Source organism: Bos grunniens, chromosome 26 (assembly GCF_055505025.1).
Source record: "Bos grunniens cultivar Pamir isolate PY7600 chromosome 26, Bosgru_T2T1.0, whole genome shotgun sequence".
Lineage (NCBI taxonomy): Eukaryota > Metazoa > Chordata > Mammalia > Artiodactyla > Bovidae > Bos > Bos grunniens.
In genome coordinates, this window is record NC_141190.1 from 23,294,725 (window position 1) to 23,309,368 (window position 14,644).

General features: G+C 43.3%; 1 protein-coding gene across 6 annotated transcripts in view; it reads left to right on the forward strand.

Annotated features, from left to right (window-relative positions):
- Window positions 1-14,644, forward strand: part of SUFU (SUFU negative regulator of hedgehog signaling) — a 105,841-nt gene that overhangs the window by 23,453 nt on the left and 67,744 nt on the right. For all 6 annotated transcript variants that reach the window (XR_015155264.1, XR_015155265.1, XM_086377476.1 and 3 more), the window contains exon 3: window positions 9,277-9,413. Coding sequence is in view for 4 of the 6 variants with exons in the window: in XM_086377476.1 (XP_086233602.1) it covers window positions 9,277-9,413 (137 nt within the window). In the remaining 2 variants the exon portion in view is untranslated. The remainder of the gene's footprint in view (window positions 1-9,276; window positions 9,414-14,644) is intronic.

A 14,644-nucleotide genomic window follows, 5' to 3' on the forward strand; every position in this document is an offset into this window, starting at 1 on the left:
TCAATATTCTTATTCCAGTTTAACAGATGAGGAAACTCCAGGGCACGTGGAAATTAACTTGCCCAAGGGTCAGCTGGAAAGTGGTGGAGCTGGGCTTTGTGTCTTGTCTATGTCACTGGACTCTTCTCTAGTATCTTATTAGGACCATAAAGTGGGATGAATTTTTGCAGTTGCTGCCCCGAGTCCACCTTGGGACCTCCAAAGGGTTCAAGGAGCCCAAGACTGAGACTGTCTTGTGTTCCCCATCCTCACTTCCCAGCCTCCCTGCCCTGCTGGCAGGCTCACTCTGCCTAAGCCCTCAGCTCATAACCTTGGGCTGGCATTTGCCCCTGTATCCCTTGCCCAGTGTTCTAAATTCTGTAAAACTTTGCCTTTTTTCTCAAATTTAGTCTCATTAGTAAATATTTTAGTCTCACTGTGTTCCATTGTTCAGCAAGCCTTCACTGAGCACTTCTTTGTCAGTCACTGGTGGTGCAAAAAGGGGGCAACTCCAATCCTAATGGGAGAACTAGGAAGGCAGTTACTGTACAGCAAGGAGGGTCCTGTGGTGGAGGCTTGCAAGGAGTAAGGAAGAGTGGTAGGTGCCCTATATTGGTCTCAACAAGACAGAGTTTGGCACCTTCAAAGTAGGATGGCTGGGGAAGGGTTTGTTTGTAAAGAAGAGACTGCAGTCACACAAGGCTAGCCATTGGCTCAGCTGCTACTCTCCTAGTGCTGAAGGGGCCAGAGGAGGGAGTGAGATTTGAGAACCCAGAAGAAAAGAGTTGTGTAAAGTGTTGTTCTTCAGAGTGACCTTAAGCGGCAACCTTCAGTTGAAGGGTCTCTCTCCTCCCTCTGATTTCCTGTTAGGGTTTCCACTGGCTGAACCCAATTGAATGCCAGAAGGTTCAGGAGCCCCACAGAGGTCAGCCTTAAAGGGCAGAGAGCAAGGTGGGTGTGTTGGTTTTCTACTGCTGCATAACAAATGACCACAAATTGAGTAGCTCAAAGCAGCACACATAATCTCACATCTCCTCTGGGTCAGGAGTCCAGGTGTGGCTTATCTGAGTGTTCTCTTTAGGGCCCACAAATCTGCTATCAGTGTCAGCTGGGCTGCATTCTCACCTGAGGCTCCACTGGGGAAAAGTATCTAGGATCTAGTACTCACCAGCTGGGGCTTCCTGGGTGGCTCTGATGGTAAAGAATCCGCCTGCAATGTAGGAGACCCAGGTTTGATCCCTGGATCGGGAAGATCCCCTGGAGAAGGGAATGGCTACCCACTTCAGTATTCTTGCCTAGAGACTCTCGTGGACAAAGGAGTCTGGTGGGCTACATTCCAGGGGTTGCCAAAAGTTGCACATGACTGAGCGACTAACACATACTTACTCAGCAGTTAGAGGCAGAAAACCCTTTGCCTCTCAAAACTCAGAGATTAGTCTTCCTGCTTTGAAGGAATCTCGTTTTTAATGACTGTGTAATGTCCCACCACACAGTGCACCAGAACTGGTAATACCCCTACTTGTAGAACATTTAGATTGTTTCTAAATGTTTGCTGTTATAAATACCACTGAATATATTTACAGAAAAGGCTTTTTCCAAATACAGGAGTGAAGAGCTGCTGCCCCTCATATATATATAAAATAAGGCATTGACTCATGTAATTATGGAGGCTGGTAAGACCAAAATCTATAGCACCAGTGTCACTAGGTCCATTGTAATCAGTATGGAGTGAATAGAGTTTTAATTAATAGGTTATAACTTGTTAATACCATTTGTTTTGATGCTCAATTGTCCTCAGTTTGGCCAGTGGGAGCCCTTAAGTTTAGGTTCTCTTTACTGTTGACTTAAATGTTCCCATCATTCTTTAAGTACTTACTTACCTTCTGGTACAACAAAAAGTTCCAGGGTCATTTTGTGCTTTCCCAACTCAAACAGCCATTTCTCCAGCAAGCTCTAGTCTTTTTTAATGGCAGATGGTATTTAGAAACCAAGATCTAAGTGCTGCGTGTTATCATTGCTTTTGAGGTGTTACTCAGTGGAGAGAGCTAGGAAATACATCTGTATCACACCCACACCTACATCTTTTATTCCACTATTAAATACCATACCAATACCTCCAATTCCAAAATCATACCTATGAGGCTCTTTCTATCCTTCTGTTTTTACATATTTTTAACTTTGATGTATGTTTACCAGTTTTTTATCATATCGTACAGTGAGAGTAACCTGGCTCTCATTATCCACAATACATTTACACAGAAAGTAGTTTCACAATTACCAACCCATAACACTGCATGCTAACCAGAGTTCAGTATTTGTTTACTGTTCTTTCTGTCTTTAGTCTGAGGACATATGATCAACAAACTGTGTACTTAAGGTAACTTGGGTGACTTTTTCCTCCCTCTTCAGTGTGGTAATATTATTTTAAATACAGTTAAGTTCATTAATTTACATTTGTATTACATTTAACATTTTCCTCCATCCTTGTTTGAGTATGTGAAAGCATTATCATTGATCCAGAAATGATAACCATATAGAAATATATATTCAGAGAAATGTCACACTCATACTTCCCCCACCCTACAGTCCTTTCCACTTGATTCCTACCTACTGCCTGTAGGTAACCAATCTTATATCCTTCCTGTGTTGCTTTTTGCAGAAATGAGCAAATACAGGTACATTTTCCTGTATTCCCTTTTCTCCTTCTCAAAAGGTGGCATGGTATAGTCCTCTTCTGCTGTTTTTACTTAACAATGTCCATTCAGTTTTTAGAGCTCTTCCTCACTCCTTCTTACAGCTGCATTGTACTCTTTGGACCACTCTCCTATGAACGGGCATTTAGTATTTTGGGATCATAAACTCTTAGATTTTGATATGCTGAGTCAAAAAGTAAACAATATGTGGGAGTTCCCTGGTGATCTAGTGGTTAGGATTCTGGGCATTCATTGCCATTGCTCTGGTTCAGTCCCTGGTCAGGGAACTGAGATTGGGCAAACTGCTGTGGTGAATCCAAAAAAAAAAAAAGTGAACAATATGTGATTTTGTTAGGTGTTACTCACTTCCCCCCAAAAAACTTGTGCTAATTTGTATTGCCACCAGCAATATATGAAAATACCTCTTTCCTCACAGGCTCATCAATGGAATATAATGTCATACTTCAAAATTTTTGCCACTCTAAGTGATAATGGTATCATCGTTTTTTTAATTTGTATTTGAGTTGCATTTCTTTTACCATGAATGAGATGGACCATCTTGTTGTTTGCTTAAGAGGAATATATCTATAGCTCGGTTTGTGAATTTTTTTACCTTTAGGTCTTTGGGGTTTCCGCCCCCAACTCAGTTTTTAAAACTGCGATAAAATTCACTTACCGTACAGTTCACTCACTTAAAGTATACAGTTTAGTGGTTTTGAATATATTCAAGAGTTATGTAACCATCACCATAAACTAATTTTAGAATTTTTTTTTAATCACCCTCAAAAGAAAGCCCACACCCATTAGCAGTGACTCTGTGTCTTTAGTCTCCCAGCCTGAGGCAATCACTGATTTGCTTTCTGTTCCTGTAGATTTGCCTATTCTTGATATTTTGCATAACATGAATATATATTATAAATTATTGTATCATATAAATGAATTCATACAACATATGGTCTTTCGTAACTTCCTTCTTTAACTTGGTGTAAGTGATACAGTGCTTACAGTGTTTCAGGCAGTTTTGAAATATTTTATCCTCCTAACAACTCTGAAATAATTACCGTTATCCTCATTTCATAGATGAGGAAGCCGAGGCATGGAGAGATAAAATTTCTTGCCTGAAGTCACACTGCAGTGAAGAAAATGGGCTTTGGAGTCAGACCTCAAGTCTGAAGTCCATCACTTGCTTACTGTGTGACTTATAGAATATTACCTAAATTCTCTCAAGTGTCTTTTTCTCATATATTAGTTAAACGAGGATAACAATGGCTGAGTCACAGGGTTGTTGGGGAATTAAATAATACAGCATCAGGAAAGTGCTTAGTGCAAGGCCTCCCACTTAATAGGTATTCAGTTAATTGTAGTGGTTATTTGTAGATAGAGCCAGGTAAAGGCCTGGCTTATTTGGCATGGTTGGCTCTGACTCCCCTAGTGTAGAGATGTATCTGAGATGCCAACTTTCTTTTTTTAAAGATGTAATCCACATAGCATGAAATTCGCCCTTTTAGTATACAGTTCAGTGCTTTTTAGTATATTCACAAGGTTGTACAATCATCACCATTATTTAATTCCAGAACATTCCAGCACTCCAGAAAGAAACGCTATACCCATTAGCAGTCATTCCCCATTCTCTCCTTCCCCAGCCCCTGGCAACCACTAATTGTTCTGTCTCTGTGAATTTGTCTATTCTGGACATTTCATATAAATGGAATCATATGATATGTGGTCTTTTGTATCTGGCTTCATTCACTTGGCATAATGTTTCCAGGGTTTACTCATGTTGTAACAAATAATCAGTACAGCATTCCTTTTTATTGCCAAGTAATATTGCATTGTATGGATATTCTATGTTTTGTTTATCCATTTATATGTCGATGACATTTGGGTTGCTTCCACCTTTTGGTTGTTATGACTAATGCTACTGTGAACATTGGGCTTCCCTGGTGGCTCAGCTGGTAAAGAATCTGCCTGCAATCTGGGAGACCTGGGTTCGATCCCTGGGTTGGGAAGACCCCCTGGAGAAGGGAAAGGCTACCCACTCCAGAATTCTGAAGAATTCCATGGACTGTTTAGTCAATGGGGTCGCAAAGAGTTGAACACGACTGAGCGACTTTCACTTCACTTCACTATGAACATTAGCGTACAAGTTTTTGTGTAAAAACTGTTTTCAGTTCTCTTGGGTATATACCTTGGAGAGGAACAATTGTATCATATGGTATATTTAAATTTTTGAAGAACTGCCACATTGTTTTTTCCAAAGCAACTCTGCTGTTTTGTGTTCCAATTTCTCCACATCTTTGTCAACACTTGTTACTGTTCATCTTTTATTTTGGGCATCCTAGAGAGTGTGAAATGGTATCTCATTGTAGTTTTGATTTGAATTTTCCTAGTAACTAATGGTGTTGAACACAAGATACCAGCTTTTAGGTCAGCTTTTTCTGCCTGCCCACATCTTGTATTTATTCTTGGAAGTCTCTCCCAAGTTCCTGTTTGTCTTCTGCCTGGAATTCGCAGTCATTTTGGTCTCTCTGAGGCTGATTGGCACCTTCTTAGTCAGGTGCTTTGGGGGGGACCTTTGGGCAGGTTTCAGTGGTTGGGATTTGAGGCACATATTTTTCCTGTTGGCAGCTTCGATGTGACTCTTGAGGCTGGCACAGCCATTGCCTGGGCTCCCCAAACTGCTGAGACAAAGCCAGCCTCTCCCTAGGGTGCCTTAGTAGGCAGGATCAGATGTTCTTGAGCTGGAAGCAATCCTGGGAGGCCATCTCATCCAGCTTTCTACAGCAAGACAGTTAGAGTCCTTCACCCCTCCCTACCAGACTGGGGAGGGGAGGACCTGTAATGCCTTCCTTTAAGAATCTCTGTAGGAAGAAACTCCACTGGGCGCCTTTGCCACCAGCCAGTGTTTTAGCAGCCTCTGTGTTAGTAAGATCCTTCGCTCTGACCCAGATCCCACCTTCTACAGCATGTGCCAGTTTCCTCTCATGCGTTCCTTTCTGAAGAGGATGCGCAAGACAGCCGCTATCTGCTTTGGCTGGAGAAGCCCTCACGTGAGGAAATGCAGACCAAGCCAGGCCCCTCCAGGGGACGTTAAAGACTGAATGACCTTGTCATTAGGCTATTGCCCGGGCAATCTGCTTTGAAGAAGAGGCCTTCTGACAGGCCCCAGGTTGTGTGTTTATCCCGAGGCTAGGCCATTCCAAACTCATGTTTCAGAGTTTAGAGGTTGCGTCCAGCTAGCCTGGTGGGTGGTAATCAAATGCAGGTGGAGACCATCTGGCCCGGACTGTCCCTCCCAGCCAGTCAAGTGAGGGCCGGCCTGCCCACCACAGAGCTGGCCCAGAAAGCAGCCTGTGTGGAGGCAGATGGTGTACACGTGCATTTATGTGCATACACACCCATGTGTGCGTGTGTGTGTGCGTGCGTGTGCATGTCCCTCCTTAGAGAGGCGGCACTGCTTGGGTGGATGTGGCTCCTCTCTGTGCATCTGAGGGTTCTCCCCTTTGCACAGTCTGAGGAGCGTGTTTCTCTTAGTCTGTTTCTCAAGTTTTTGCGGTTAGAAATCATGTATTTTTCTTGGCCCAGGATGAAAGCCCGGGAGTAATGGTCTAATACATTTTACAAAGCAACCTCTAATTGGTGGCTGCTTAAAATCTTCCCTTTGCCCTAGTGACCCATCTCCCTTTGCAGGGTTTTGACTCCAAGTCAGTCTTTACCCCGAGTTTTCACACCCCCTCGCAAGCCTACAGCCTCAGCTTGCTTAACTCTTCCCTCAGCCTCTCTGCATAGAATTGCTCCCAGCCAGGACAATTCAGCAGGGAAAGAAAATAGCTTACACTGCATCCTGCCAAGCATCTTCTAGCCTGGTCTCCCAAATTCTAGATGTATACCCCCAAGTGGAATCTGCCTCCCCATTGATACTCAAAGAAAATGGTATCTAATTAAAGATCTAAATGTAAGACCAGAAACTATAAAACTCCTGGAGGAAAGCATAGACAAAACACTCTCTGACATAAATCACAGCAGGATCCTCTATGACCCACCTCCCAGAATAATGGAAATAAAAGCAAAAATAAACAAATGGGACCTAATTAAACTTAAAAGCTTTTGCACAATGAAGGAAACTATAAGCAAGGTAAAAGACAGCCTTCAGAATGGGAGAAAATAATAGCAAACGAAGCAACTTGACAAAGAATTAATCTCAAAAATATACAAGTAGCTCATGCAGCTTAATTCCAGAAAAATAAATGACCCAATCAAAAAATGGGCCAAAGAAATAAACAGACATTTCTCCGAAGAAGACATACAGATGGCTAACAAACACATGAAAAGATGCTCAACATCACTCATTATCAGAGAAATGCAAATCAAAACCACAATGAGGTGCCATCTCACGCCAGTCAGAATGGCTGCTATGAAAAAGTCTACAAACAATAAATGCTGGAGAGGATGTGGAGAAAAGGGAACCCTCTTACACTGTTGGTGGGAATGCAAACTAGTACAGTCACTATGGAGAACAGTGTGGAGATTCCTTAAAAAACTGGAAATAGAACTGCCTTATGACCCAGCAATCCCACTGCTGGGCATACACATTGAGGAAACTAGAATTGAAAGAGACACACGTACCCCAGTGTTCATCACAGCACTGTTTACAATAGCTAGGATATGGAAGCAACCTAGATGTCCATCGGCAGATGAATGGATAAGAAAGCTGTGGTACATATACACAATGGAGTATTATTCAGCCATTAAAAAGAATAAATTTGAATCAGTTCTAATGAAGTGGATGAAACTGGAGCCTATTATACAGAGTGAAGTAAGTCAGAAAGAAAAACACTAATACAGTATGTTAACGCATATATATGGAATTTAGAAAGATGGTAACGATGACCCTATATCCGAGACAGCAAAAGAGACACAGATGTATAGAACAGTCTTTTGGATTCTATGGGAGAAGGTGCGGGTGGGATGATTTGAGAGAATAGCATTGAAACATGTATATTATCATATGTGAAAAAGATCGCCAGTCCAGGTTTGATGCATGAGACAGGGTGCCCAGGGCTGGTGCACTGGAATGACCCTGAGGGATGGGATAGGGAGGGAGGTAGGAGAGGGGGTTCAGGATGGGGAACACATGTACATCCATGGCTTATTCATGTCAATGTATGACAAAAACCACTACAATATTGTAAAGTAATTAGCCTCCAATTAAAATAAATAAATTAATTAAAAAAAAGAAAATGGTATCTAAGTATTCTATGGTATTATAAGGCTTCCTTTTCAGTCCTTTAGACTCTAAAATTTAGAGAAACTTTAAGTTTAGAGAACTTAACTTATCAGAGGTGATCTCACTGCAGCAGATGCAGGTTGGCTGGACCCACCCATGTACACAAGCAGGGCTGGCCTTGGTGTCAGAGCTTCTGAGTCGCTGGAACCTCTTTATGTCCAGTCTCCTGGCCTGGCCCCTTCGAGGCGATGATGATGATGATGGAGGAACGATGTCACGTGGAATCCCAGGGTTGGGCACTGACCACCTCATTCTGGCCTTCAGCATGCTCCTCTCTGACCACCTGTTCTAGTAGCTTGGCTCCAAGAAGGTGTTGGCTGTCATCTTATTTTATAGCTTGAATTTGTATGCTCAGGAGTTTACATGTGTATAATCATTGTGGCTCATGTTTGTACAGATATAATTACTGAAAATTATATCATGAACGTATTTTAACTTTTAACCCTTTCCGGGCTGGCAGGCCTCCTATAGCTCTCAGCCACCCCTCCCTGGATGTTTCCCTCACCCCAGGAGGTGCCACCACCAACCAGCCTCCTTCTCTAATCTATGTCATTTCCCTCTCTGGCAGAAGCCCATGGACTCCTCTGGAGATTTGGGCTCCTGAGTGTTTCCAAGCAGGCACTGCTCACTTGCCTCATCTCCCTCTGATGTGTGTGACCATCATCACTCTGGGCCACTTGGGGCCAGGAAGGGAGGGCAAACTCGGCTCCCTCCAGGTGCCAGTGATTGGAGAGTGCACACGGGGTGCCAGCGTTCAGAAAGATCAGAGGCCCTCCCAGTATTTGGAGTCTACTTTGAGACTTGTCCTCAAATGCTGAGTTTGGAGGCCAGTCAGCTCAATCCAAGGATTGTCCCCTCGTGGGGCAAAGTGGAGGTGAGAGTGGAGAAAGGTCTCATCCTCCTAGGGCATACAGTAGGACGTATATTCTTAGCAAACCAAGTAGGTGCTTATTAATAGCTTGTAGGAATAAAGAATGTGAATAAGGACAATTTTCAGTATTGGAGCCTCAGTCATACAGAAAGGAATATTTCAGAGCCACAAAATTTGGAACTCGTAATTCAGAGTACCAGCAGGCGAATTCGATTGGCCAGGCTGAGGTCATACACATGTATGGAAGCTGGAGGGCAAGGCTAGAGTTCTGGTTCCTTACCCCCTTTCAGGGTCCTCCCTCCCCTCAAGGCTTATTCCCTGAGATTCTTCCAACTAGGGGGTTTGGATGCTGAGGCCACCAAGAAAGGAGAACTTTAATTAGGCAACAAAACAGTGTTTTCCCTAAGGTAGTTAAACTAAAAACATTTGCTTTTTATTCCTTCCAGATTCACAGGAACAGATGGACCTAGTGGTTTTGGCTTTGAGTTGACATTTCGTCTGAAGAGAGAAACAGGGGAGTCTGCGCCCCCAACATGGCCAGCAGAGCTAATGCAGGGCTTGGCCAGATATGTGTTCCAGTCAGGTAAGAGCCCCAGAAGCTGGCGGGTGTGGATGTCCTTTCACCATGAGCCTGCTAGGGTTGGGACCTACAGGTATATTTTGATTCCTGTGGAGGGAGCTTTCCTGGGAGTGCTGTGTACCCCATTTGCACCATGAAGGTGGTTTGTTTCCTGGCGTCTCCCAGGTGGAAAGCTGTCTGGGCCATGGGAAGGAAGGTTATGTCCTATGACCTCCAGCAGTGGGAGTCGCTAACACCCAGAACCTTGGTCGCAGTCTGCTAGCCTTGCGTCTCATTCCCAGAGAGCCAAAGGCCAGCCCTGCGTGGAGCTGACCAGTGCTTTTCCTGTTTGCCCCCTTTCCCACAGTTAGCACGGTCCTTCCTCCCTGGGGCCACACACACACATGTTAATCTTGGCTAAGGGTTAGCAGTAGAGCGTAGGCCAGAGAGAAAGAATGAATTGCCATGAGCTTGCTCCCTCACAATATGAATGAGAAGCTGGAATCAGGCAGGACCTTGACGGTCAGATATATTGTTTGATTCAGATGATTCAGGTGCCCTCTAGGGGATGGTCCAATGCCCCCGGTGCCCCTCTGGAGACCTAATATGGAACCGAGGGGGCTTTGTGCTAGGAGCCTTGGTCACATGCTCTTGACTTAGCTTGCCAATAGTCCTCCAGTGGGATGATATGTTGGAGTGGAAGTCAGTATTTTTTATGGATGGTTTCATATCATCTGAGTGTTTCTGAGTGGTTAATTAATTGCTCAGAAACTTTCCCATATGACTTCACATTTTGCTTCTTTGGTTTGGTAAGTAGCCTTGAAGTGAAAGCCAGCACGGTTTTATCCAACTCCTGCTCTTTGACCTGCAGAGCAGACCAACATCCAAGCCAGGATGTCTCAAAGTATGGTCCTTGCACCCATGCATCGGAATCATCTGAAGAGCTTGTTTCAAGCACACAGCCCTGAGCCCCAGAGATCTCTGACTCAGAATCTTAGGGGGCTGATGTTCCCAAAAGTTCTGATAGAAGCTAGATTTGGAAAACCATAGGCTTGGCAGCTTCTCTAAGTATAGTCACTTTTTTCCCCCTAGCCTTGAGTAGGCTCTAAATTGGGGGTGCAGTTGACCATCTATGTTGAAGGCCTCTGCCCTCGTTCCAAACCCCTGGCTGTCAGTTGTTGGCTGGATGGCCATCATGTAATGGGACTGATCCTTAATTACCATCTACCATTGTGTGGCCTATGGGATAATTCCCCTTTGGAGGCTAGAGTGGGTCTTCTCTAAGCAAGAGTTCCCAAACCAGGCTGCGCCTGAGATTCTCTGGGATCTCAACATACTTGAGTCCCAAATGCCCCTCTGGGCTCTGATTCAGTTGGTCAGAGGTGCGACTGGAGCATCTGTTTCTTAAGCAGCTTCCTGGGGATTCTAATGCAGTAGTCTGGGATGTCATTTGGACTTTTTTTTTTTTTTTTTTTGGACTTTAAAGGACTATTGACAGGAAGAAATGTCATTCACTGGGGCAGGGGAACCGGCTGTTGGAAGCGGACCCGTGTGGTTTGGTGCTGTCCTGGTGTCTTTTAACACTGTGCCAGGAGTCTACTGCCTGAACCCACGGTGTCCCCTTCTCTCCCTTCTTGGGATGCCTGAAACTGATGCTGATAGAGAACTGTCTTTGAGAAAATAGACATTTCTTCAGTCTCTCCCAACTGAGATATTTCAGCTCCTAGAAAATAGACATTTCCTGACATGGAATTTGATCCATTATGGGAAGGAGGGCTCTAAAGACTAGGCAGTCTCTTGCTTGTATAGACAGGTAGCTTCCTGCCCACTGCTTAAGCCAGTGCGTTTATACGTTTGTTTGCACTTAATGTACCTGTTCAGGTGGATCAAGATCAGAGAAATGTAAAACAGGTGTTATGAATCACTGTCAGGTGGAGTCAAGCAGATGAACTTCTGAAATAGTTCTGATGTTATAGTTCTGAAATAATAATGCAAGTGAGGGAGAAAATAGGATTTGATTTGCAAAGGTTCATTTCAACTGCAGAGTAACCATCACAGTGACTGTTTTGCAATACTAATGTAGTCATTGATTCAAGCTCATTTGTCAACAGATGCCAAAATCATTGGATTAAAAAAGATTGTTGGGGTACAAGATGTTCACAGGAACTCAAAGAATCCCTCCACAGATTACTTATTTGCTACAAAGAGGAAAATAATGCCTTTACAATGGTTTGAGTGGCCATCACCTTAACCAAATGACCACATGTAGTGATGCAAAATGGAACAAATGACTACCATGCACCTCCTTACATGATACACTGTGAAGTATGAAACATCACACAGGTAGCACTTTTCCAAAAAATATTTCACCTGAATTGAATCCTGGGTGTATAGTCAGGCAAGTCCAGATTGTAAGATATTTTATAAGACAACTGCCTGGACCCTTCAAAAATGTCAATGCTCTGAAAGGTAAAAGGTCTGGGACTCGCCTAGATCAAAGAAAACATGACGGTTTAAATGTACTTACAGTCCTCAAAAAGGTTATTTTTAGAGCAATTAGAAAAAATATAGACTGTATATTAGATAATAGTACTGTGCAACTGTGAAATTCCTTGGGTGTGATATGGTATTATGTTCTGGTATTATATTATGATAGTGTCCCTGTTCCTAGGAGATAGGAGCCGAATTATTTATGATCAAAATAACATGATGTCTGCAGCTTAACTTTTGAATGATTTGGCAAAACAAAGTGGGCTGGAGGAGAGACAGAAGAGAAAGCAGATGTGGCAAAATGTTAATAACCGGTGAATCTCGGTGAAGAATGTATGGAGGTGAAGGATATATTGTACTCTCCTTCTAACTTTCCTATGGGATTGAAAACTTTGAAAATAAAATGTCGTGGCTGTTTTCTTGAGTGTGCGTTGACTGGTGTCGCTCCACAGCATGGTCTGACCCGACAGGCCCTTTCGTGGTGTCTGCAGTGTGACAGCTGTGGTTGGTGTCTGCAGGTCACTTCAGGCATTTCACAGCAGCGACAGGATGACTTCACTCTCCAAAGTATAATACCTGATTTTCTGATTTTCATAATATGATGGTATTCTTGAATAATAGCTAAAACAAATCTACCTTAGATTTTTCTTGAAACATGGCAGGAAGTAGTAATTATCTAAATAATGGGGAAATGATGAAGAAAAGTATATGGCAACTGATGTAAGAGAGAAGACCACGGCCATGAGCTGAAATCGTTAAGAACAGAGCTAAAATTCATAGTGTGTTCTGTGTGCCAGGCACTATTGTAAGCACTCAGTCAATGTGCAGTAAAGCCCTGTGAGTTAGGCACTGTGTGATAGCAGCTTTTCAGCTGCAGAAAGCAAGACAACACAGAGAGGGGAAGTAGATTGTTCAGAATCACACACCTGGTAAGTCCGAGGGACAATCTGAACCCAGGTGTTGTAGTTCTTACCGCCACTCTATTAACCGTGATTGCTTAGTTGACGTTTGGGCTGCACATGTCTCAGGTCGGACAGTGAGATTTGAGAGTCGTCCACATAGATGATTGCACTTGTATGCGTAGTCTCTAAACTCCAGCGTGCCTTGCTCGGGCATTCTAGAACATTTGGAAAATAGAGGAGGGCCAAAGCCGTTTGTAATGTTATCCAAGTACTCTTAAACACATACTTTCATCTTTTAACTTTTTATTCATGAAAATATGTGTATGAAAAGTGCAGCTTGCTGAGAGTTCATACCCCACGTAACCAGCACCCAAACCAAGAAACTTCCTTTGTGCCTCCTCTCAGTCATCTTTTCTTTTCCTTTTTCTTTCCTTCTTTCTTCCTTTCTTCCCTTCCCTCCGTCCCTATCTCCCTCCTTTCCATCCTTCCTGTTTTACTGCATAGTACAGGCTCTCAGCTCCACGTGCCTGAGCTTGTTGGTAAGTTAGGTAGGTAGCTATAGACGAGGTAGCCCCCATTTCTGCTTCTTTCCCTGGCACACTTTGCCACTGGCACATTTCGCCATCTGGCACGTTACTACTAGATCAAGGGGGACAGCATAGTATGATGGTACAAGCATGGGCCCTGGGCCCATACTGCCTGCCTTTTATTTCAGCTCTGCCAGTTATTGCCTCCTGACCTTGTGCAACATAACCCATTTGCTCATCTATAAAGCAGAAATAATAATAGTAACTATGCATGAAGTTATTGAGATGATGAAATGAGTTAATACCCTCAAAGCACTTAGAATAGTGCTTCTTTCTCCCCCCACCCCCCGCTCCCTCTCTCTCTCTCTCTCTATATATATATATATATATATATAAAACCTCCAATTATTATTTGGTCTTCAAAAACTTTATATGAATAAAGAAGGTGGGTACCTTGATCTTTTTTTTTTTTTTTACAGTGTTAATAAAGACCCCATTTTACAGGAAAACCCTGGTTGTCCCATTGCCTGTTTCTGTATCAGATGCCTGCCTTAGCTGATATGGTAACAGTTTTGGTGCCATTATCCTTCTCCCACACCGAAAATCAATAATAATGATACAAATAAAATCACCTCATTTTATATGTATCACATTGTAAAATGAAAAAGCAAATTCAGTTCAACTGTGGCTCCTTGATTTATGTAGTTGGCAGTGCCTGTAAAGTCTTAAGCAAATCAAATCCTATTCTAAATGCACTAGAGCCCATGTACTTTAGTAGAACCTTGTAAGTAAATCCTTCTTTATAAGGTGAAAAATCTTTTTATAGTTTTCTCGGAGCAGGGCACACTTTCCTGATGCTGCGGAGAACCTCCCTTGTTACGTGCAGGCATTGCTCTGCCCTGACTGGTTCCACTGTACAAGGATCACACATATGCTGTTACACAGAACATGTATTTTATGTCTGATGTGTACATAGATAGATCCACGCGTGTACCTAGCAGCATAGTTCTGTGTGATGGTCTTGCCTCACTTGGCTGTCCACCTTAAACTCAGTGACTTACATGAAGCACCCTGCCTATTTGCATGTGAGAACATGTTGAGCAGTATCTAGTAAGTGGAGTGCTTAGACCTGCTTTTCCAGGTCTGAACAGCATCCACAGCATTGCCATCCAGACTTAGAAACAGCATTAGGGCGGTGGGGAGGGCAAAGGAAAGAGACAAGACTCTAGGGGGTGTGATGGGGGGTGGTGGTGCTCTCACCCTGTCGTGGGGCTGCATGGGGCAGTCTCTGAAGCTTGCTCTGAAGAATGACTTAGATGGGTTCCATAACTTAGCC